Genomic DNA, 21,809 nt, shown 5'->3' with positions numbered 1-21,809 from the left:
TAATATGTGATACACCCCAAAAAATGTCTACACATTTTTATTTTTGTTATTAAGTTTCTTTATAGGTCCATATGATGAATTGTATAAATAGTCATTCCAATCTAGAAGACAATCCAACAGTTTCTGTTGTATTTCTATGTCATTTACAGAGATATTTCCCTTAATTTTACAGTACATTCTGTATATTTTTTCTAAAAAGATTACAGGTTAATATGAAAAGCCACATGTTAGTTTCTGTTTATTAAAACTTTTTTAACAATTTAAAATATCGAAAAAATAAAAATATTTCTAACCATGCATCACATTTTGCATGATTCTTATCAGGAGTGCTACATTAAGACAATGATATCGTTGTTTTTTTTTTGAGATTTCATTCAATTGAAACCGACTAAGTAGGCAATTGACGAGGTAGAACGAAGGTAAGGGACACCACTCTTAACTGTTCATTGGAACGTTGGTATTCAGCATTTTACATGAAATTCATAAAAGTTTTTAGGACTGATTTCATTTTATTTAAAATAAAAGTTTGATAATCTTTGGTGAAATTGAAAATGATACAAACAAATCACTGATTTCAAGAGTTATGTCCCTTACCTTAGGTCTATCTCCTTAACTCATAGAAAAAATATAGAATCGTCTTCATTATTATATCTGTTTTTCTCTTTCAGAGATCAGGTAAGAGGAAATGTGTAAGGAAGTCCTCCAGCCAGTGCCTTCAATACAAATAGCGTGATTCAAGATGCAGAAAACCCCACCGAAATAGTATTCAGGGACAAAAACCAGACAAGGAAAATAGACAACCAACAAAGAACGTATAATAACCAAAATAATACATACAAAGTAACAAAAGTAAATGAGGAACTAGGAGTGTGGACCAGGTGCACCGGTAGGGTAAGCGTCCTCTGCTTTTTTAGAAGCACCCGCCGAGTTGCTGATAAAATATCAAGTCTCAGGGTAGATGAAAGAGAAAAGGAAAACTATAACACATTGAACAAATCAGTTTTCAAGGTGCGATTGGATACACCGTAACGATTTAAGAGTTTATGATGACGGCCAATCTAACAAATGTCAGCGGATGTGCTTTCCGGTCTACTTTCCGGTCTACATTTGTCGTATTTTGCAGAACTGAATTATATATTTTGTGTAGCTTGAAGGAGCAGAAACATGGGTTTGGCTAACGGATGTCGAAAAATGAATGAATATAAGTTTCACTCGTAGACAAAAAATCTTGTTGGAAAAGTAGCATAATTGAATGGTTTATATCTGACGTTCTTCTATTACCTCATTCCAAAATGGAGATCAGTGTTATAAGGCCATAAAAATATGTCTGTTTCGGGTTTCCCGACCGACCCTAGTACATTTTTCTCCAAAATTGACAAAAGCGGTAATTTCCGCCAATATCCGGTATAATACGGGTCATTTCCGGTAATACCGAAAGTACGTTAAAAACCTGGTCACAATAACGTTTTTTTTTTTGGGCCTAACGTAGTAATCAAGTTCGATATGAAAACAAAACGTTTACGATGCTTCAGTGTTATAACGTAATTATCAAGTTCAATGCCAACACTAATACTTGAAAACAAAAGTAAAACTTCATTCTACGTCTGCGACAGTATAAAACTAATCCTTGTTTTTAATACATAAGTTGTTTTTTCCACATTATCTCCTTCTACTTTCATATTTATATAATAAATAGGGTTACCAATAGAAATCCAATACCTTACTTCCCAAGATGAGAAAACTTTTTCGTCCACTCTTAAGTCTGGTTCATATTTCTCATACGTTGGAAACATCATGTGTGTTGGACACGAGGCAGTGGGAAAAACAGCAATTACGTCAGTCTTGATCAATAAAGAACTAAGCACAGAACGACAATCTACGGAGGGTATCGAACTTCATACTTATCGTGCAGCTGTCAACATGAGTACTAAAAAATGGATTCCACGAGGTATGTGGTCATGTAATGTTCATGAATATTAAAATATCGACTTATTTTTTCTTGTTGTCGTTGTATCGAAATTGCCACGGTACTCACCTAAAGTGTGGAAGTTTGTGGCTCAATCTCTACCTGAGTCACAATAAAGACTTTAATATTGGTAGTCGCTGATTCTCTTACTAGCATGCGGTATTTAAGGATGTGGTGTGACGACTAGTTGGCTCGGAGTCAGAAAAATGTGTCCGATTGGGAGTAGTATACCCTACTTGGGGTTGTTGCTTCTGTTAAAAACGAGCGGACTAAAACGAAGACGGGTTGAACTATTGGTTAGTCCTTCTTGTTCTGAAATACATGAGTTATCTTTCGTAGCAAAAGAAACTAGAATCAATCAGTCGACCAATTTCTGTATACTTGTTTACCTTTGACGTGATATTTATACTCCTATAATAATGAAAAAAAAAACAATAAAATTTGAGGCATACCTTTTATAATTTAGCTGAACTTGGCTGCGGGTCCATGTGATCTTATGTCATCATTGCGTCCGTCACCATATTCTTCCTCGTTAGAAATTCTTATAATGTGAAAATACTTGATGGATTGTAATCAAGTTTAGTCATCTGCATTAGAACTGTGTCCTCTTCAAAATTGTGTCAAAAAAGTTGATCCAACGGCAAACATTGACGAAATGTCTAGTTGTAGAACACAATGTAAAGTCACTTCTTTCAAAGTTTATATCTAAAACTATGGAACATAGAAAGACAAATGTCCACTCTTCTTAACTTTAAAGAGTGATTTAAAAGTGTCCACACGGTCATAGGTTAAGAACGTCTCCTTTATTGATATATTGCCATTGAATGACGTTTAATAGAGTTTGACCATGAATATCTAGGAAAACAATTGATAGAATGACGCCGATAATCAGCCAATCAAAAGATCCACCAAAGTAGTGGTAGTGAAATACTCCAGTTAGGTTCTTATAGGTAAAAAAAAACAGTTTTGCATTTTTAGCTTAATTTTAAACAAGTAAAAAAATGTTTTAAATGCTGGAATATTTATTTTCCTCATAGTTCTGAAATAAAACTTTTAAAAGGCGATAAGATGGTTTTTAGGTCAGTGATTCAGTCTCTTTTGTGTCTCCAGTTAGTAATTAATTTACCCCTGTTTTTGCTTCTTATTCAAAAAAATACTCATCTTTTATTTTAACTGTTTCTTTTATTGAAAGAACTCAAGTTGAAAGATGTTGCTATAAGAGATCTTGTATACAAATCAAAGAAATTTTCGCTAACACTTGACGCGTCAATAGAAAACGAAAGTGAAGACTTATCATGGGTTGACACCAACGTACTAGAAAATATATCATTGTACAAGGACATAGCAGATTACGGAACAAATCGCAAAAAGAAATCTAAACAGAAAAAAAATGACAATCCACTTAGCGACTCTAAATACGATCGGTCGAGGTCAAGCCAAAAAGACGACAAAAATTACACAAACGACACTGAATTTGAGGGAGCTGTGGTAGTTCACTGTACTTCGTTGAAGATGGATGACAAGGATGCTTTAGCAAGAAGCTCTGAACCGGAACAAGAAGTCACATCAATTAATAGAAAAGAAGACCAAACAGAGCACAAAGATGGCTTAACGGACGGTGAAGATGTCGATAAAAATACCTTAACACTTAGAATTTCTGCTGATGAAATCCCATCAAGTCGTCCAGATCACACCTCTATCTCTAATCAAGGCATTAATAAAGAAAAGGAAACTAGCAATTGCGAACAGTTTGAAACTATTTCTCCAAAGGCACTTGTTAAAGATATCTTTCAAACGGACACCAGAACTTATAATCAAGACGGGTTTGAGACAACTCGAAGCACGAATGAAGGGAGAAATAGCAAATACTCTGAACATGATAAATACGTCAAAACATCGAAAACCTCCAAAGAAAATATTACATTTGAAGATTCCGAACGCGAAAGTTCTTTATCAAACATACAAGCTAATGATCAACGTGAAAATATCGACTACTCGACGATTGCTGAAGAAATAGATAATAGCAATACCGTACTCACAGATTCTACTCATGATCCTTTAGTTAAAAATATTTGCAATTCAAAAAGTGTCAAGTCAAATCGCGGCAGAGATGCAATTGCAAAAAATGAACACAAATGGTCAGGAAAGAAAACAGATGAACATGTTTCCGACCTTAAAGCATCTAGTGTAAGATGCCTTGTAGAAGAAGAACAGAGAAAAACAGGAACTAATATGCCAAACGAAGACCTAGATGATAGACGAAATCTAGTAAATACCTTCAAAATTAAGGACGAAACACAAAAATCCTTCTCTGACGGTATCCAATTGGAAAATGATCAAACGAAAATAAGTGACTTTTCAAGGTTTACCTTGGACGGTGACGAGGATGCTTCAATTTTTCAAACGTCTGCAGAATATGTGCATGTTTTGAATCGTAATCAAAATGTTACAAATCAGAGAACTGCTGATGTAATCGATAGATGTGAATTTTATAAAAACAAAGATGGAAGCAGATCTTCAACTGTAACGTTAGATACAGAAAAAAATCAACGAGACAAACGGTGTTTACCGAAGATGCCAAAACTTCCTTCTCATTTATTTAAAGTTAAACCGTTGAGAATTGACGAACTGCAAAGGCAAATACTACGGAAAGGAAAGGATGGCCTTCTCGATATAGCATTGGCACCTATTAACATGATGGATTTTGGAGGACAAGCGGCTTTCTACTCAACTCATCAGTCGTTCTTGACTTATCGCGGGATTTACATATTAGTTGTTAACGGCAGCAAGGGATTTGAAGAACAGATTGACACTGAACCGATCATTCCTGGGCAAAATGACCCTCCAACATCAAAAGGTAAATGCTTTCAATGTCAAATTGCCAAAAAAGACAATTAATCGGTATTTTTGGACTTTGACACAGTTTATTTTGTTTTCAAAGGTAACCAAAAGAGCATTTAAGTACCAGTCCATAAAAAAATCATTTCTGACTATGGTGGAAGTTATTCATTGTGTAAATAAATACAATGAAGAAACACTGCATTTTAGGTCTACATAAGTTATATGTTTAATTCTTCCTGTATTTAGACTTACATTTTTGTATTATAGAGAAAAGAGGTCATGAATTAGGCCGCAAACGTTAATTTTGTTTTACAAAAAACCTCCTCCATAAAGCTTCTACAGATGGAAATACTCTCCTCAATATTAATAATTAACGACCCGTGCAGGTCCGGGTGTTAAAAGAATAGGCCTGCAGCAGCGCTAAGCTTGTCGTAAAAGGCGACTAAATAATGCTCAGAACCCTAGCCGGGGGGCAAGGGTGCTTTGCCCACAGAGCAACTGAGATATGTGCCCCATGTGGTTGAATGGGGTACCCCTGGCGTGTTATATGCTAGGGTTGTCAGGCTATAATACGGAAAACCTGACCACTAACCATAGTGGTGCACCGTGTTGGGAGAGATGCCACGTTCCTCGCAAGTTAAAGAACTCTTCTGTGGTATTCTCCCGAAGTAGGTACCATAGGGCTCCGCCACAGGAGGTTAAATTGCCGGAGCGCAAAGGTTCCTACTCCTATCGAATACCACAGCATGGTTCTTTAACGTGCGAGGAATCTTTCCAAACACGGTGCACCACTATGGTTTGCGGTCAGGTTTTCCGTATTATAGCCTGACAACCCCAGCATGTAACACGCCAGGGGTACCCCATTCCACCACCTGGGGCACACATCCCAGTTGCTCTGTGGGCAGAGCGCCTAGCCCCGGGCTAGGTTTCTGAGCACTATTTAGTCGCCTTATACGACAAGCTTAGCGCTGCTGCAGGCCTATTCTTTTAACACCCGGACCTGCACAAGGCACCTGCAAATAAGGAGGTAGACCTAGGCTTAAGGGACATAACTGCAATTTAGGAGGTAGACCTGGGGTAAAAAGACATAACTGCAATTAAGGAGGTAGACCTGAGGTAAGGGAGATAACTGCAATTAATGGGGATATCCATAAAACGACAAATCTTCAGTAAGAAAGAAAAACGGGAAATCATCAGATACAAATTTATTAGCTTAAATTTCATTCAGCTTTGATAGTAAAATTAATGAACAACCCGAATTTCGCTTGAAGTAAAGTTAAAGTAATATTTGAACCAGTACGGTTATAAACGTCTGCTTTTCCTGAACAAACAGTTCAATTGGCTGTCAAATCTATTTTACAATAAATGATAAAACCTACAACATTGTAAAATTTGTTAACGATGGAGAGTCACTCCTAAAAAAAAATCAACGGCCCCGCGCGGCACCGGATGTAAAAAAAATAGCCCGCAGCAGCGCTAAGCTTGTGGCGACTAACACGTTGTCATAACACTAGCCCAGGGCTAGGACACACTGCCCTCAGATCTGTGTGTTCCAGGTGATGGAATAGATTTTATCATCCATTTCATGTGTATCCCCGTGATATATGTGAATCACTACTGGTTAGGCGTTAAACACCACTCCATCATTCAAATTTCAATGAGTAACTGATGGCAAAATTAAATCATTAAAAGTGTAAGTGTTGGTTTAATGGCAACATAACTTTACTTAAATATCTCATATATGAGAAATGCATTTAATAAATTTGTATGTACTTTTGGCAGACCCCTGGCATATTAAATTTGCTAGGATGGACTCGTTCCATACGAGAAAAGTAGGTAGCTTTATAGAAGTTTGCACAAATCTACTGAATTAAATTTCATAATATCTGTGCAGTGTTTTTTTTTCTCGGTTTATTTCATATAAACATTTCTTTTTGCAGCATTTACATATTTCTGGGTGAGCTCAATACAGTCGTATTCAAAAGGTGCATCTGATGGATATCCCAAGATACTAATTGTCTGTACCCACAAAGATAAAGTTCCAGCGGTAACTATGATGATAAATTGTTCCCATAAATCAACTGTTTATATAAATATAAATTACTTACGACGAATAATCACAAGGTGAACGAAGCTGCATTATTATATAGCCTAGTTAGGCAAGTGGTTTAGAGTGTCGGACTACGTTCGGGCGTTGTTAAGTACATATCAACCCCACTACACTGATCAAATGGATACAGGGAAGATAATGTAAACTTATAGAAGGGTCTGAAAAATTCCCAACGATGTTAGAACTGCCAAATATGCGAAGCAAATGTTTGGTCGTTCGCTCCGCGGGACTCGAACTCGTACCGCTGTAACATCTATGGCAATACCGCCTGCACTAAGTCCAGCGCCCTAGACCACCCGACCAACTAGGCTTTATAAAAATATAGCTTTCGCTGGCCGGGTCATTCCTCCTCGTAGGATTAATCTAGGGTTGTAACTTAGTGCACGATGTATGGTAGTACGGGACAGGTCATCTATGTGTAATTATGTAGGATAGAGGATCAAATTGAGGATGCAACAAAACAATATCTTACAACGTCTCAGAATGTGACGACTCTATTCGCTACACTGCTTCATCGGATAAAATTGATACAGGGAAGATAAAGTAAACATATAAATTTTGAACAATTTCCAACGATATTAGAACTGTCAAATTTTTGAAGCAAATTTTTTGTCGTTCCCTCCGTTGGACTCTTACTCGTACCATATGTACATCCTTGCATCAACATTCTGTGTTGATCCTAGACGTGCGTGCTATATGCATATATAGCAAAATTGTAGACTTCCTATATCCCATTAGTTTTCTTATTTGTATGTTAATTGTTGTATCTCTACTCTGTTGCAGATCTTCTAATTTCTTATCCGATACCATAAGAGATTGTCCTACCGAAATCGCTATTCAGCTATACATCATGCGCTTATGTTTACGCTTTTTATTTATTTAAGAGCCCGATTGGCCAAATGAGTCACGATTTCATTGAAAGAATTGATAGTCTTACACCTTTTTCCCTAAGCATATTCAGTAGTACAGTTATCAAATAGTTGTCATTACAAACAGAAAAAATACTCTAAAGTATATTGTCTGATTAGTGGGTTTTCTTGATATGGATGTTCTAATTTGTTCACATATTGCGCGGGTTTTACTTAAACTTAACTTTTGTTTTTATAGGGTCAGGCTGATCAAAGGACAAAAGAAATTTTCTCTGAAATCGAAAAGATGTTCAAAAACACAACGGCAATGAACCATTTAGTCCTAGAGCCAAGAATATTCCTAAATGCCATGAACCCCGAAGATCCTGGTTATGAACAGTTGAGAGCCGTTATTGTCAACTTACTCTGCAACCAGCCGTCATGGGGAGAAAAACTACCGAAAGCCTGGATAAGTCTGAAAATGGAAATAGACAGAAGAGCAGAAAAGGGCAAAACAATTATGAAAATGAAAGACATGAAAAAGATAAATAAAGAAAATCCAATACAAGAACTCCCAAAAGAAGAATTAGAAGTATTTCTCAAAATGCATCACTCTCAAGGTGATATCATCTTCTTCCCAACCCGTGGCCTTAAAGATCGAATTGTTATATCCCCCAAGTTTCTTGTTGATACATTACGATCTTTAATCACTCATAAGACGTTTTGTGACGGTTCGAGGTTGGAAACAATCGAGTCCATGAACGAAAACGGAGTTTTGAAAAAAGCAGATATTGATTCCATCTGGAAAGGGAACCCAAATTTCCTGAAACACAAAAGTTTTCTGTTAAGTTTAATGGAGCATCTAGATATTTTAGCTGTTCCAAAAAAGTACAAGAAAAGTGGAGATTTAATGAAAACTGACATATACTATGTCCCAAGCCTGATCAAGATTCATGACGATACAGACTTTTTGAAAGGGAATATGGCATCCAGAGCCATGGGTTTGTCTTTCAAATTTTGTAACGACGTTCTTCCACCTGCAATAGGGTACAGATTTATTGCGTCCTGTTTAGGAATGTATGAGATCAAAGATTACAAGGGAAAGAAAATGCTGTTTTGTGGAATGGTGGTTGTCATTGTAAAGAAGGGTCTAGATTTGGTTGTGAAGATTAGACAAGATAGGGTCGATATTTATCTAGTCCACAAGACTGCCAGGGTTCATATTTTCGAAGACACTGCTGCTGGCACTTATGAATGTCTTCATAATGTTCTTGTTAGTATCATTGAAAGCTATCAAGTCATGTCAGTTGAGGGAAAAATGGAAAACAAAGTTCCTTTCCTAATAGAATTTCCATGTTTCGAAATTTCATCCCCATGCTATGACCAGGACAAGAAGAACTGGAAATGCCCACAGCATAACTACAACATAACTAGTGGTTTGAAAAAGAAATGGTTTACAAAAAGCAATGTGAGTTTATGTTAAGTAGCAGTCTTTCTAAAAACAGACAGATTGTACATGAAATTGGCACTTTCGAGAGTTATTGTTCTTAATTTTGTTTGATTTTGTTAGTTTTAGTGGGAAATAAATGCATGCTTTTCCAAGAAGTACAGATATGAATACAAAAAAGACTATATTCCCTTAAATTATAGCATCTGAAGATCGAAAAAAAAAATTCTTTGTTCCGTGGGTTTTTCTGCGCCATGAATCACCTGTACCATAAGCAGTGTCTGAATTTTAAGTGGACTAGTAATTAATTGAATAAGATACAAATATATCGCTGATTTCAAGAGTTATGTCCCTTACCCTAGGTCTACCTCCTTAATTATTCTTGTTACTAAGCTTCTTTATAAAGTATTTATTCTTAGCATGTTAGACCCAGCCTGATTAAGGTTCCGCTAAAGGAAAACAAACCAAAAATTGAAAGTCCAATATTTTATTAGTGTATGCCAAAATAACATCATATCATATACCAAAATGTTCCTCTCATTTAGCACAAGCGTTCTAAGCCATTTAAAACATTTTTCCATTACTGTAATCCTTGAATCTTGTATATAAAGGTGCAAGACTGCCATTAAATACACATCTTTTGTAAGTCCACATTTACCTATAAAAAGTAAACAAAAATATTTTAAAAAAAGTCAATATGTATCAAGTGCAAGTTAACCTTTTTAACCGATTATAAATCTTAAAACCATACTTAATTGTAACAAGTAAATTACTAAAAATGAATTTAAATGGAAGCCATTTATATTGGGACTACTTTCTATTCTATTTATAGCTACTTTCACTTTCTCTTTAGTGAGAAAAATATGGAAGGCCATTTGGATCTAATTCAATGTGTTCAGATTATATGATAGAAATTAAATTAACTACTTGAAGCAACTACTACAATGTTATAAAAAAACATAATAGAGCTTTGCAAGTTAAAAAAAGTTTGCTGAAATGATGATGTATATATGTGAAAAATGTACACATTACCTTAAACAAATTTCTTTTTGCAACCCTTAAAATAAGGACAATGTTGTTGATTTGATTTACAGACTTTTCAGGGTAAATAAGGAATTAGGATTTCAGGTTAATATTGTTAACGGAAGGGTAGCGGGCGCGTAATTTTTCAGCGGAATTTTGAAATATTCTGTTAGATTCCGGTTTTAAAAATCGTTTCTGCTCCGTTCCTTTCCAAAGGTAACAAGCTCCGCCTACTCTCTATTACGGTTCAAAATGTCAACAAAACAGGGTCTCTCGTGGAAATTTATTGAAACGTCAATAATAAATGTAATTTTTGTAGCAAATTTGGTATCAGCATACAGGAAAATGATTCCGAAATCGAACTAGGTAGGTGTGACATGCACAATTTCAAAACTTGGAAGTCGTTACAAGCGGTTAAAGGGTTATACTCCGCGGTACCGCTAAATCTCCAACGTTTTGTATGGCACATCGTTCTAACTCTAATCCGACATATCAATATCCAAATAAAAAAGGGAACGGTTGCAGGATCAGAGGAAATTCGGACTATCGCACAGACAGTACATGTTTGGTAAAGCTCAAGGCGCTCACTGATTTAGGCAATGCCTACCCCATATTATTCAATAATGAAAAAAAAAACACTATTTAAGGGATCCCCTAAACAGGAGTTTTAGCCTAATTTGTGGTGTTTTGCTAAAGACAGGACATGTAAGAAAATGCCCTCCATACATTATGTGTCCATACGAAAAATATCACAGATAATCATAAAAATACTTTTTAATCATTTATAGTAAAATCATATACATATTTACGACTGAAACCTTAACAATTTAGTTTTAAAAAATGTTTAAATAAAGTAAATAAGTTGCCCCAAAAAGCGTGGTAAATATGGCCGATGATGGGGCATGAAACCATTTGAACATTTAAATGATCGAGAAGGGTTGAATATTCGCAACTGATTGTGTTGACAACCTGACAAAAAGTTTAAATAAAAGTCAATTGTAAATAAAAAAGTAGATGAATACCGGCATACACTCACCGATTTTAAATAATAAAACATTTTGTCTCTGTGTGTACATCCTTTGCTTCACCGAATAACAACTCACACGTAACCGGATGTCATACGCTGTAAAATAAACCGACAGCGAAACGTTGTACAATGTAGTATAAATACACGTGACAGTAAATAAGATGAATATTTTTTTCTATTTAAGACATGTTCAAATTTAGAAGGGTAATCTTAACTTCATTGTAAAATTAAAAATAGTTAACAATACATTTACGAGCAAAGAAATACATCAATCTACTTTCGATTTGGACAGATTTAGTTGTGCAGGATGCAAACAGCAGTTCCTGATGAAAGCGACTATCATCATAAACACTTTTTAGTTACAGTTATGCAAACTTGTAACATGAATCTTCTTTTTTCCTTTGATCTTTTTATGGAATAAGAAGAGACGACAAGCATGTACCAAAATGTATGCTCTAAATTGAAGCAACCAAATAATATTGCATGAAAGGTCACATGGGCCTATATAATGCAATAAGGAAACAGCCATGAAATAACCAAAACACTAAAACCAATATTGCATGGGTAAGCTCCGCCTCTTTGGGAAAAGATTACGCCTACAAAAAAGCACACATACAAATGTCAATTTTATTAGGTTTCATATAATAAAATACAAATCGTTAAATCTCTGCAGGTTTTCTTTGCCAGACAGAGAACAAAAAATATAATGTCTACTCATTAATTTAAAGATAGAACCGAAAAAGTACACATTTCTTTACTTTTGAAACATATTAGCAAAAAAAAAACAACCCCCAAGTTGAACATAATGTATCGAAATGAAATTTTGCTCAAATACAGAGCTAAAAGTTAGTGAAAGTTGAAGTTGCAATTTGAAAATTGAACTACCCCTTTAGTATTTGTAACGTCTTTAAGGATTTCTGGTGTGGTCCGTTGACGTTTTATCGGTGGGATGGCCAACACGCTCGAATTTTCACTAGTCGCTTCAACGCTAGCATTTTCCTCGAAAATGGGCGCCACTGCAATTTCGGTGGAATCTTGAGGCGGATTAAGGACATTTGAAACCTTTTTCTGAATTGTTTCATTTGAAGTTTTGTAGTTGCGGACAGCATTTGATCTGTGCCCCGTTCTGCCCGTTATCTCCTGTTCCTCGATCCCTGCCTGGTAAAGTTGAGTCGCACATGTACGTTTGTCTGAATGGTTTGAAAAGTTGCCCTGAATACGACCTTTCTGACAAATTTCCTTCATGAAAAGGTCCAATTTATTAATGCCAACTGGCTGCTTTCCATATCTAATATTTTGTTCAGAATTTCCCTCGAGTGGTTTACGGTAAAAGATGCCATCATTACCGAGCGCCTCTAAATATTTCTGAAAATGTGTAGCTTGTTTGTTTGTTTGTTTGTTGGGGTTTAACGTCCGAGCAACAATATTTCAGCTATATTCAGACAATGAACATGAAATGGATATAATGAACATGAAATGAAAAAAAAAGGATGGGTCACAAGGATAATAGGGTCGACAAATTTTGATTGCCACTGGAAAAAGGGGGGATGGGTAACATCGGGCAATTAAGCCTCCTGTGGCGGAGCGCAAAGGTTCCTACTCCTATCGAATACCACAGCAGGGTTCTTTAACGTGCGAGGAATGTGGCATCTTTCCCAACACGGTGCTCCACTATGGTTTGCGGTCAGGTTTTCCGTATTATAGCCTGACAACCCCAGCATGTACCACGCCAGGGGTACCCCATTCCACCACCTGGGGCACACATCCCAGTTGCTCTGTGGGCAGAGCGCCTAGCCCCCGGCTAGGTAAAATGTGTAGCAATGCATCGAGGACCTACAATGAAAATAGAAAATAAACTTTACAGATAGAGATGATTTAAAAATTAAAGTAGACGAAAATATCTCGCCCCTTGAATATTTTGCTTTACATTTACGGCAAATTATTAAATAAAACTATATACAATTACCTTACAAGTTTTCAAGTATATTGTCAATACTTCAAAACACAAAAATGTAGTTAGAATTTCGAACAGGCGTTTTTATAAATGTTTATCACAAAGAAGCATTTAAAAAAATACAAATTGATATTTCTTACCTTCTTCGGAGTAATGTTTGATATCCTTGTTATCCAGACTAAGATGGGATAAACCACCTTTGAAAGTTTTTGTACTCCTCCCTATGAAGCGGACGTATTTTCCAGTTTGGTCAGTACCAATTTCAAATTGGGAACAGTCTAGATTACGGTGTTCATCTCGTCCTCGCAAACCAAAAAGTTTGCATGCATAGAAAAAAACAGTATGCTGGAGCGATACAGAATTTGTCATCCCAAAAATCCCTTTTTGCCACAAATTTTCTTCGTCTTGTAGACTGAGGGGATCGGCTCTTTTCACTTTTGTTCCGAACCCTTTCGATAACAGTTCTTTCATCCGAGAATCAAGGACGCGTCTGAAAGTAACAAATCTCAAGTCTTTTTCATCCAGAAAATTCTTATCATTCACGTTCATATCCTTGCAATAGCGCAATAATCCACATATTATGCTATAGAGTGATTTTGGGGGATATTCCTCGCCTTTCTTGTTACGCACTTCAATCACGAAACGTTGTAGCCAGTGGTTCATTTCGGCAGCTTCAAGCATGTGTATGTCAGCAATATTATCGCCATGTTTAGATCTTGCGATTCTCCATTCATTAAAAACACCAATAGACCACTTTGTGTTCTTTTTGGTGTTTGCGTTCGTTTGAGACGATATCAGCTTTTCTATATCCTCATCTGAAACGGGTGCGATGAAACGCTCCGGTTCGACATTCTCATCTTTGAAGTCGGTTAGTAAGAAATCTCCAAGCCCAAACGTGCCCAAGTGGTAATAATCCACAGCTTGCGAAACACTCATGTCATAAAATGGTTCAATATTTTGATGAATTTGCGACAATCTAATATTCTCCTCTATTGTTGCCGACGCATCTGCTAATGATATATCTTCCTCGACATCTTGAAGAACCTGCAAAATAGTAAACAATCGTTTTAAAAAAATGAAATATCTATATTTCCAAAAATTAAGGGCCAATATAGGGCATATAAATGACCACATCGGAGAAAAATTTTACCGATTTCCGATCAAAAGCACAGGTATTTTGGGCATGGACCCCCCCTTTTTGGGTCCCAAGATAAAACAATAAAATCTTTTCACTTGCGGATCGTGTAGATAGTAGAAAAGGTATTGTAATCGACTGGTTATGGAGTTTTGAGACTTGTTATATGCCTACATATTGTAGAAAATTGTAAATATGGAAAAATAAATAGATGTTTTTTACATTTGGGCCAAAAAATGGGGTCCATGCCCCGAAAAGTTGTGTTTAAAAGCCTTCAAAAAGACAATTAGCGTAAATCAGTCTAATTCAATTAAAAAATACACACCTGAGAGAGAACCAAATCATCGCTTTCTACATTTTCAATGGCAAGCCAATCTGGTAGAGAGAATGCGTCTGCCATACTGCCTACTGTGCGGGTTATTAGATTTTCCCGCCAAACGTTATTTTTTTTCTGCACGGACTGTCATGGGCGTGTCATTCATGTTACAAATCATTTATAGCAACGCTGCGCGTTCGAAAGTTTATTTGTCTAACTCGGAATACTATGCTATAAATATAACATATTTTTTGGGTGAAATGTTGTCGGCACTGACCAGATCGGTTCAGTATCACCCGCGATTTTAGATTATTTTTACATTGCCCACCAAGGTTTAAAAAATGACGACTTCTGTCATGCTGACTTGAAAGTGAAAGTAACCATGAAGGGCGTGAAATACAGAAATTCGTTACATGTAAGGGGTAACTTGCACTAGATAAAGGTCTAATGAATTACTGGGAACTATTTGGTATTATTTAAATGTGTACTGTAGTGACTACTTTTTTTTTAAATTCTCAAAATAACTACATGTTTTCCGTAATTACACTATTTGTGATAAGTGGCATATCAACATAACATTAAAAATATGAAGATAGTAACAAAATTAACTTCTTTGCCAAGTTTCAAGTCCTTTTATGGTGTAATAATGAACAAATTAACAACTGACATTTTCCTTTAGCGGAACCTTAATCTTACGTTGTCGATCGTGACCTGGTGTGTATAAAATAATAATTGACAAAATATAAAGTTTACTCAAGAATTATTCTTTCAAATAATTAAGGAAACCAAGGTTATAGCTGTAATCAAAAGAATGTAATCCAGGGACAAAAACCAGACATGGAAAACAGATACACACAACAAAGAACATAAAACATACAAAGTAACAAAAGAAAATGAGCAACTCGGACTCCACTAAAAACTGGGAGCATTGACCATGTGCAATACAAGATGATATTTATTATTGAAATATTTTTAAAATCTAACCGAATATTTGGGAAACAGTACAAATGATTCCCAAATTATGTTACGCAAATATTAGGAAGAAGAAGAGATTTAATGTATAGCTGAATCATTCAATACATAGCTTGAAAGCAAATTTATTGCTTTGATAACGTGCATAATTTGTCTGCTTCTTAATTAAACTTTTATGAATGTTTTAGCAAGCAAATGAAAACTGTGCACCTGATTGTCAAGGTAATGTAACTTCCTTTTCCGTCGGTTTAATAATACGAGGCAGGTGAGATCTGTAGGACACTTAGGATGTTTTAAAAAAAATTACAAATAGTTATGATATGAACGAAAAACACATTACAATTTATTTATTTATTTATTTATTTTATTTTTTATTTATTTATTTTCGTTTTTGTTATAAATCGAAACTAGTGAAGTTTATTTGTTTGTTGGGGTTTAACGTCCGAGCAGCAATATTTCAGCTATATTCAGACAATGAACATGAAATGGATGATAAAATGAACATGAAATGAAAAAAAAAGGATGGGTCACAAGGATAAGAGGGTCGACAAATTTTGATTGCCACTGGAACAAGGGGAAGTTGGTCAGGTCGGGCAATTTAGCCTCCTGTGGCGGAGCGCAAAGGTTCCTACTCCTTTCGAATACCACAGCAGGGTTCTTTAACGTGCGAGGAACGTGGCATCTTTCCCAACACTAGTGAAGTGAATTCGGTATAACAGGTTAACTTCCTGTCAGCCTAAATCTGACTCAGTGTTTCTAGGGCCAAAGGTTTAATTAATATTTACCTGTATGAGGTCCCCGTGCAGGTCCGGGTTAAGAAAAGGCCTGCAGCTGCGCTAAGCTTGTCGTAAAATGCGACTAAATAGTACTCAGAACCGGGGGCTAGGGGCTCTGCCCACAGAGCAACTGGGTTGTGTTCCCCAGGTGGTGGAATGGGGTACTCCTGGCATGTTACGTGCCAGGATTGTCAGGCTATAATACGGAAACCTGACCGCAAACCATAGTGGTGCACTGTGTTGGGAAAGATGCCACGTTCCTCATTAAACAACCCTGCTGTGGTGTTCGATAGGAGTAGGAACCTTTGCGTTCTGCCACAGGAGGCTAAATTACCTGATCTTAACCATCCCCCCTTTTTCTAGTGGCAATCAAAATTTGTCGACCCTATTATCCATGCATCATCATTTCATGTTCATTTCATCATTCATTTCATGTTCATCGCCTGAATATTGCTGAAATATTGCGCCCCGTGCAGGTCCGAGTGTTAAAAGAATTGGTACCCCATTCAACCACCTGGGGCACACATCCCAGTTACTCTGTGGGTAGAGCGCCCTAGCCCCCGGCTAGGTTTCTGAGCACTATTTAGTCGCCTTTTACGACAAGCTTAGCGCTGCTGCAGGCCTATTCTTTTAACACCCGGACCTGCACTGGTGACACAAACAAACTGAAATATTGCTGTTCGGACGTTAAACCCCAACAAAAAAACAAACAATTTTTCATGATTGTGAACTTTCCTAATAAAAGAAAAAAAAAAGGTAGGTGGTGAATTTCACAATTCAATTTTTTTTTTACAAGTACATTTGTAAATACCGAATAGTGATTGTAATTACAGAAGAAAACGTTTAATCATTATTCAATTGAGAGTTTACACTATAAGTTTTGCAATAAAATCGATTTTTTTCAGTTTTTAAGTTAAAAACTCGTTCCTTGAATCTCAAGAATTGGAATTCACAAATTTCCGGTTTTTTCGAAAAAAAGATTTACACCATTCCTTAGACATTGTGTTAAGATTTAAGCAAAGATGTGCAATTCGAATGATCTTATGCGCATTTGAGGTTTTTTTTCTAAGGAATTAAAACGGAAATGCACAGTTTTTTTCTGTTAGTATATAATGTGAAGTAGTGGTTATAACTTGTGTTTTTGAATTGAAGGTTTCACTGAATTAGATCAACAGGCAGAACCATCTGAAGTTCATTTAGCAAAGTTGTCTTCTCAGTTAGAAAGGGGGGAGCTGTTCTCACTAGCACTAGAACTTGGCGTAGAACAACACGAAAGAGAAGCCATAGAATATGATAATAGATCGCTCCCAAACATCAAGTTTCTTTGTTTATTGAAATGGAAAACGAAGACTAATGGATCATTTGGTGACATTATCAGAGCTATGGAGAGATCGGAGATCCCTGTTCACAAAGCCTGCCAGGTAAAGTAAAACTTAATTTACACGGTAATTGAATAAAGACTTTGGGCCAGGGTTTGGAATATTGTAGTTAAATAATTCATGAACCAACATGAGATTAAGGAACAACGACTTCTATATTATTTATCCTCTATTGTAAGAAGAATGACGTATTTTTAACAGTCAAAACTAAATAAATAAAATAAGACAAAGCAAATCAAACTTCTTCCTTAGAATATTTATCGGACAGAGTAAAGTTATGTAATATTCTAGGCTTTTGTTTCCGTTAATAATGCGTAATGCAAGCGATGTAAACGACGTATACCGTATTTTCTTTTTCAACAATATGAAGTAAATGCCACGTTGTACATGCAAATATGTAATGGAAGAACGATGTCAAGATAAAAACAAAAATGCTGAACACATTGGAAGTATTGATCGTGTACTTTGTATTTAAAAACTGTTGAGTTTAATAACCTTAATGTTGTTTTTTCATAAATTCAACGAAATTAATTTGTTATTTACAGATGACAAAACACAGACCAATGTGTAAGTATATATATATTATAGAACAGGGGAAACATGAAATGCTCCTAAAGAATCATAATTCCTTATTCCAAGTAAGTCTCATGAGTTTATGTGATCGTGAGATTTGGTAGAAAGAGTAATCAATGGAACCAAGGCTATAGCGGTAATCAAAATAATGTAATCCAGAGACAAAGACCAGACATGGAAAAAAGACATCACAACAAAGAACATAAAGTAACTAAAATCATACATACATAGCAACAAAAGCAAATAAGCAACTCCACTAAAACCTGGAAGCATGGACCAGGTGTACCGGTAGGGTATCGGTGTTGGTGAATTGTTACCAGCAATAAATTTCTCTTCTGCCATCTTACTGATATTTTGCAGAAACAATCCTTAATATTTTGACCTTACCGTTTAGCTATGATAAATGGGATTGAACGACGAACTGACTATTTTGCATTTTTTACTGCATTTAAGTACGTACTGACTGGTCCATTTTGTTTTCTGTCATGGTACCACCGTACATCGTTCACTCCTGGAATTACACGCAGGGCAATTACTTAACAAATTACTTCAACATGTATATTAACGTTTTCGAGGTAAAGTAAAGTTAAGAACCTTGCGGATGGGACAGTTTAATAACTGTTTACCGTATCATTTTTTCTAGGCGAACATTGGTATATAAACGCTACTTTGAAATTTGGGACTACTTACTTCTTTCAGTGGCAAAGTGCATGAATGCCTTACTGCTTTGTAGAGAGTTTTTCAGTAGATTTGTTTGTTTTGTTTGTTGGGGTTTAACGTCCGAAAAGCAATATTTCAGCTATATTCAGACAATGAACATGAAATGGATGATATAATGAACATGAAATGAAAAAAGAATGGGTCACAAGGATAATAGGGTCGACAAATTGATTGCCACTGGAAAAAAGGGGGCATGGGTAAGATCGGGCAATTTAGCTCCTGTGGCGGAGCGCAATGGTTCCTACTCCTATCGAATACCACAGCAGGGTTCTTATACATGCGAGGAACGTGGCATCTTTCCCAACACGGTGCACCACTTTGGTTTGCGGTCAGGTTTTCCGTATTATAGCCTGACAACCCCAGCATGTAACACGCCAGGGGTACCCCATTCCACCACCTGGGGCACACATCCCAGTTGCTCTGTGGGCAGAGCGCCTAGCCCCCGGCTAGGTTTCTGAGCACTATTTAGTCGCCTTATACGACCAGCTTAGCGCTGCTGCAGGCCTATTCTTTTATCACCCGGACCTGCACGGGGGTTTTTTCAGTAGAGAAAACTATTTAAATGCTGTGTTGGGTAATTGTATTAAATGCAAGAACACATAAAAAATACTGCTTTACATTCTCCTTACTGCAATTTCATTATGCACAAAATTTCATTAGATGGTAAAATATGATAATTTACTATTTTTATAGATATTCAAGATGAAATATTGGAAGAGCAAAAGGTCTCAGATAGAATACTAGATGGAATTTCAAGTAAGGTAATTTCAGAAAGTCTTCTGTTGTGCATACATTTGGGCATACCAGCGGCGTTCTGGCAGAGGATGCAGACAGACAGACATCCAATTGTTAAGATCAACGAACAGATGTTGGAAAAGTGGAAAAAGGAGCAAAGGCGACATAATATGAGAGATTTAGCCCAGGCGCTTTGTAATGTAGGGTTTAATATAACTACAGTGTTTCCCGACCCTGAAGAGATTGGATATGAGGAAACTTGAGTACCATTCTGTGCAAGAATCTGTTCTTTTTGTCATAAACATAATACATAAACGATCCATTTTTTTTAAATTTATCCTGTGATGTAGATATTTTTGACAGGCATTTTATGAAAGTGCATTTGCATTTAAAAAAAAAATTGCCATGAAAGTGTGTCAAAAATGAAGTTCAAAATTAGAGCTAATATGTTAAAGAAAAGGTAAAATACAATTTGATGGTATAAATATGCCCCGTACAGACCCGGGTGTCAAAAGAAGAGGCCTGCAGCCCACAGAGCAACTGGGATGTGTGCCCCAGGTGGTGGAATAGTGTACCCCTAGTGTGTTGCATGCTGGTGTTGTCAGGCTATAATACGGAACACCTGACCGCAAACCATAGTGATGCACTGTGTTGGGAAAGATGCCACGTTCCTCGCACGTTAACGAACCCTGCTGTGGTATTCGATAGGAGTAGGAACCTTTGCGCTCCGCCACAGGAGGCTAAATTCCCTACTCATCCCCCTTTGCTAGTGGCAATCAAAATTTTTCGACCCTATTATCCTTGTGCCCCATCCCTTGTTTCGTTTCGTCATCATTCATGTTCATTTTATCATCTTTTTCATGTTCATAGCTTGAAAATAGCTGAAATATTGCTGCTCGGGCGTTAAACCCCAACAACCGATCAGCAATAAGCAGATTTACGGGGTGTGGGGATTTTTGAATTAGAATAGGGATTACGAGTTTGGAGCTTGTATATTTTGTAAGTGGGAAGTTTATACCATTCTAAAGCTGTACACATTTTGCCAGATTCTTAGACATGTGACAGTCAATCTTACAAAATACTGTTCTTGATCTAACTGAAAAGTAATTTATCTTAGTATTGTGAAATCATCTGACCAACCATTCATTGATACAACCACAATAGAATATAAAGTTATTTTTCAATTTACAATATATGTCCAAAAGTGGTCTTAGATGAAAGGTTAATTAATGGGTTGGAACAACACATACTCTTATTTTTGTAGAGGACACTTCTATTGAAAGTCTACTTTTTCCTCTCTCATAAAGAAAATGTACGAAGCAAACTTGCGTATGGTAAAAAGGGGAATTCCAATTTTTTCTCCGACGCATAGCATCGGATGGACCTACTAATGATCAACGCCCGCCAGTCTGTTTATCACAGTTCATCTCGTTGCCTAAACCATCCCAAACATAGACAGATTTAGGCACAATATTGTTCATCATATCGTACTGCACAACAGGTTTCAAAATGTGTAAGGTGTAGAAAGGGTTTCAGTTTATAAAAGTTTCGGTTTAAGTAGGTAGATTTAAGGCAAGGAACACATCACTTACAAATCAATGAAACGTTTGTATTCAGCATTTTACATCAATCTCAAGTAAACATCAGAGTAACTTAGTTTCATTCTATTTCAAATGAAAGCTTGATAGGCTGTGGTAAAATTGAATATGATGGAAATGTATCACTGATTTCAAGAGTTATGTCCCTTACCCTAGGTCTACCTCCTTAAAAAGACTCAACTGTTTATTACTTGTATAATTATTAAAACAATATTTTAATATTTATGTTTTTGTTAAATATTATTCAATGAAAATTAAAGTTGTCAACAGATTCGTGTATTTTTCCTTATATTATTAATTTGTTGAATTTGCCTTGTTCATAGATTCGTTGTAATACTGACAATTTTAGAAATTTTTGCTGCGCGATCATTTTAATGATTTACATTTTG

The 21,809-nt window shown here is 36.3% G+C and overlaps 2 protein-coding genes and 1 long non-coding RNA gene across 3 annotated transcripts in view; 1 reads left to right on the top strand and 2 right to left on the bottom strand.

Moving 5' to 3' along the window:
• Positions 1–21,691, top strand: part of LOC148596709 (uncharacterized) — a 36,531-nt gene extending 14,840 nt beyond the window's left edge. The window contains exons 8-16 of the mRNA XM_088564309.1: positions 669–675; positions 1,693–1,948; positions 3,159–4,823; positions 6,748–6,854; positions 8,025–9,233; positions 15,828–15,861; positions 17,568–17,836; positions 18,340–18,361; positions 19,781–21,691. Of these exons, the coding sequence (XP_088420435.1) occupies positions 669–675; positions 1,693–1,948; positions 3,159–4,823; positions 6,748–6,854; positions 8,025–9,233; positions 15,828–15,861; positions 17,568–17,836; positions 18,340–18,361; positions 19,781–20,085 (3,874 nt within the window). The 3' untranslated portion in view covers positions 20,086–21,691. The remainder of the gene's footprint in view (positions 1–668; positions 676–1,692; positions 1,949–3,158; positions 4,824–6,747; positions 6,855–8,024; positions 9,234–15,827; positions 15,862–17,567; positions 17,837–18,339; positions 18,362–19,780) is intronic.
• On the bottom strand, positions 9,684–11,398 carry LOC148596711 (uncharacterized). Its single transcript, XR_015918914.1, has 2 exons — positions 11,272–11,398; positions 9,684–9,870 (listed from the first exon to the last, which is right to left on the bottom strand). It is a non-coding gene; the product is annotated as an uncharacterized LOC148596711 (long non-coding RNA).
• LOC148596710 (uncharacterized protein KIAA1958-like) lies at positions 12,046–14,851 on the bottom strand. Its single transcript, XM_088562888.1, has 4 exons — positions 14,677–14,851; positions 13,357–14,260; positions 13,075–13,095; positions 12,046–12,635 (listed from the first exon to the last, which is right to left on the bottom strand). The coding sequence occupies exons 1-4, from the start codon at positions 14,749–14,751 to the stop codon at positions 12,109–12,111; spliced, it is 1,527 nt and encodes a 508-aa protein (XP_088419014.1). The 5' UTR covers positions 14,752–14,851; the 3' UTR covers positions 12,046–12,108.
• Positions 21,692–21,809: the final 118 nt, after the last annotated feature.

This window comes from Perna viridis, chromosome 15, assembly GCF_037379345.1.
Source record: "Perna viridis isolate PV_CMFRI_1.1 ecotype Kerala chromosome 15, ASM3737934v1, whole genome shotgun sequence".
In the NCBI taxonomy this organism is placed as follows: Eukaryota; Metazoa; Mollusca; class Bivalvia; order Mytilida; family Mytilidae; genus Perna; species Perna viridis.
This window is presented reverse-complemented; position numbering and strand designations above follow the sequence as displayed.

Coding starts and splice junctions, on each gene's coding strand:
- LOC148596710 (XM_088562888.1), bottom strand. CDS start 14,751: ATGGCAGACGCATTCTCTCTACCAGATTGGCTTGCCATTGAAAATGTA. Junction 14,261..14,676: donor ATGATTTGGTTCTCTCTCAG/GTGTGTATTTTT, acceptor ACTATTTTGCAG/GTTCTTCAAGATGTCGAGGA. Junction 12,636..13,074: donor TCCTCGATGCATTGCTACAC/ATTTTACCTAGC, acceptor AACAAGCTACAC/ATTTTCAGAAATATTTAGAG.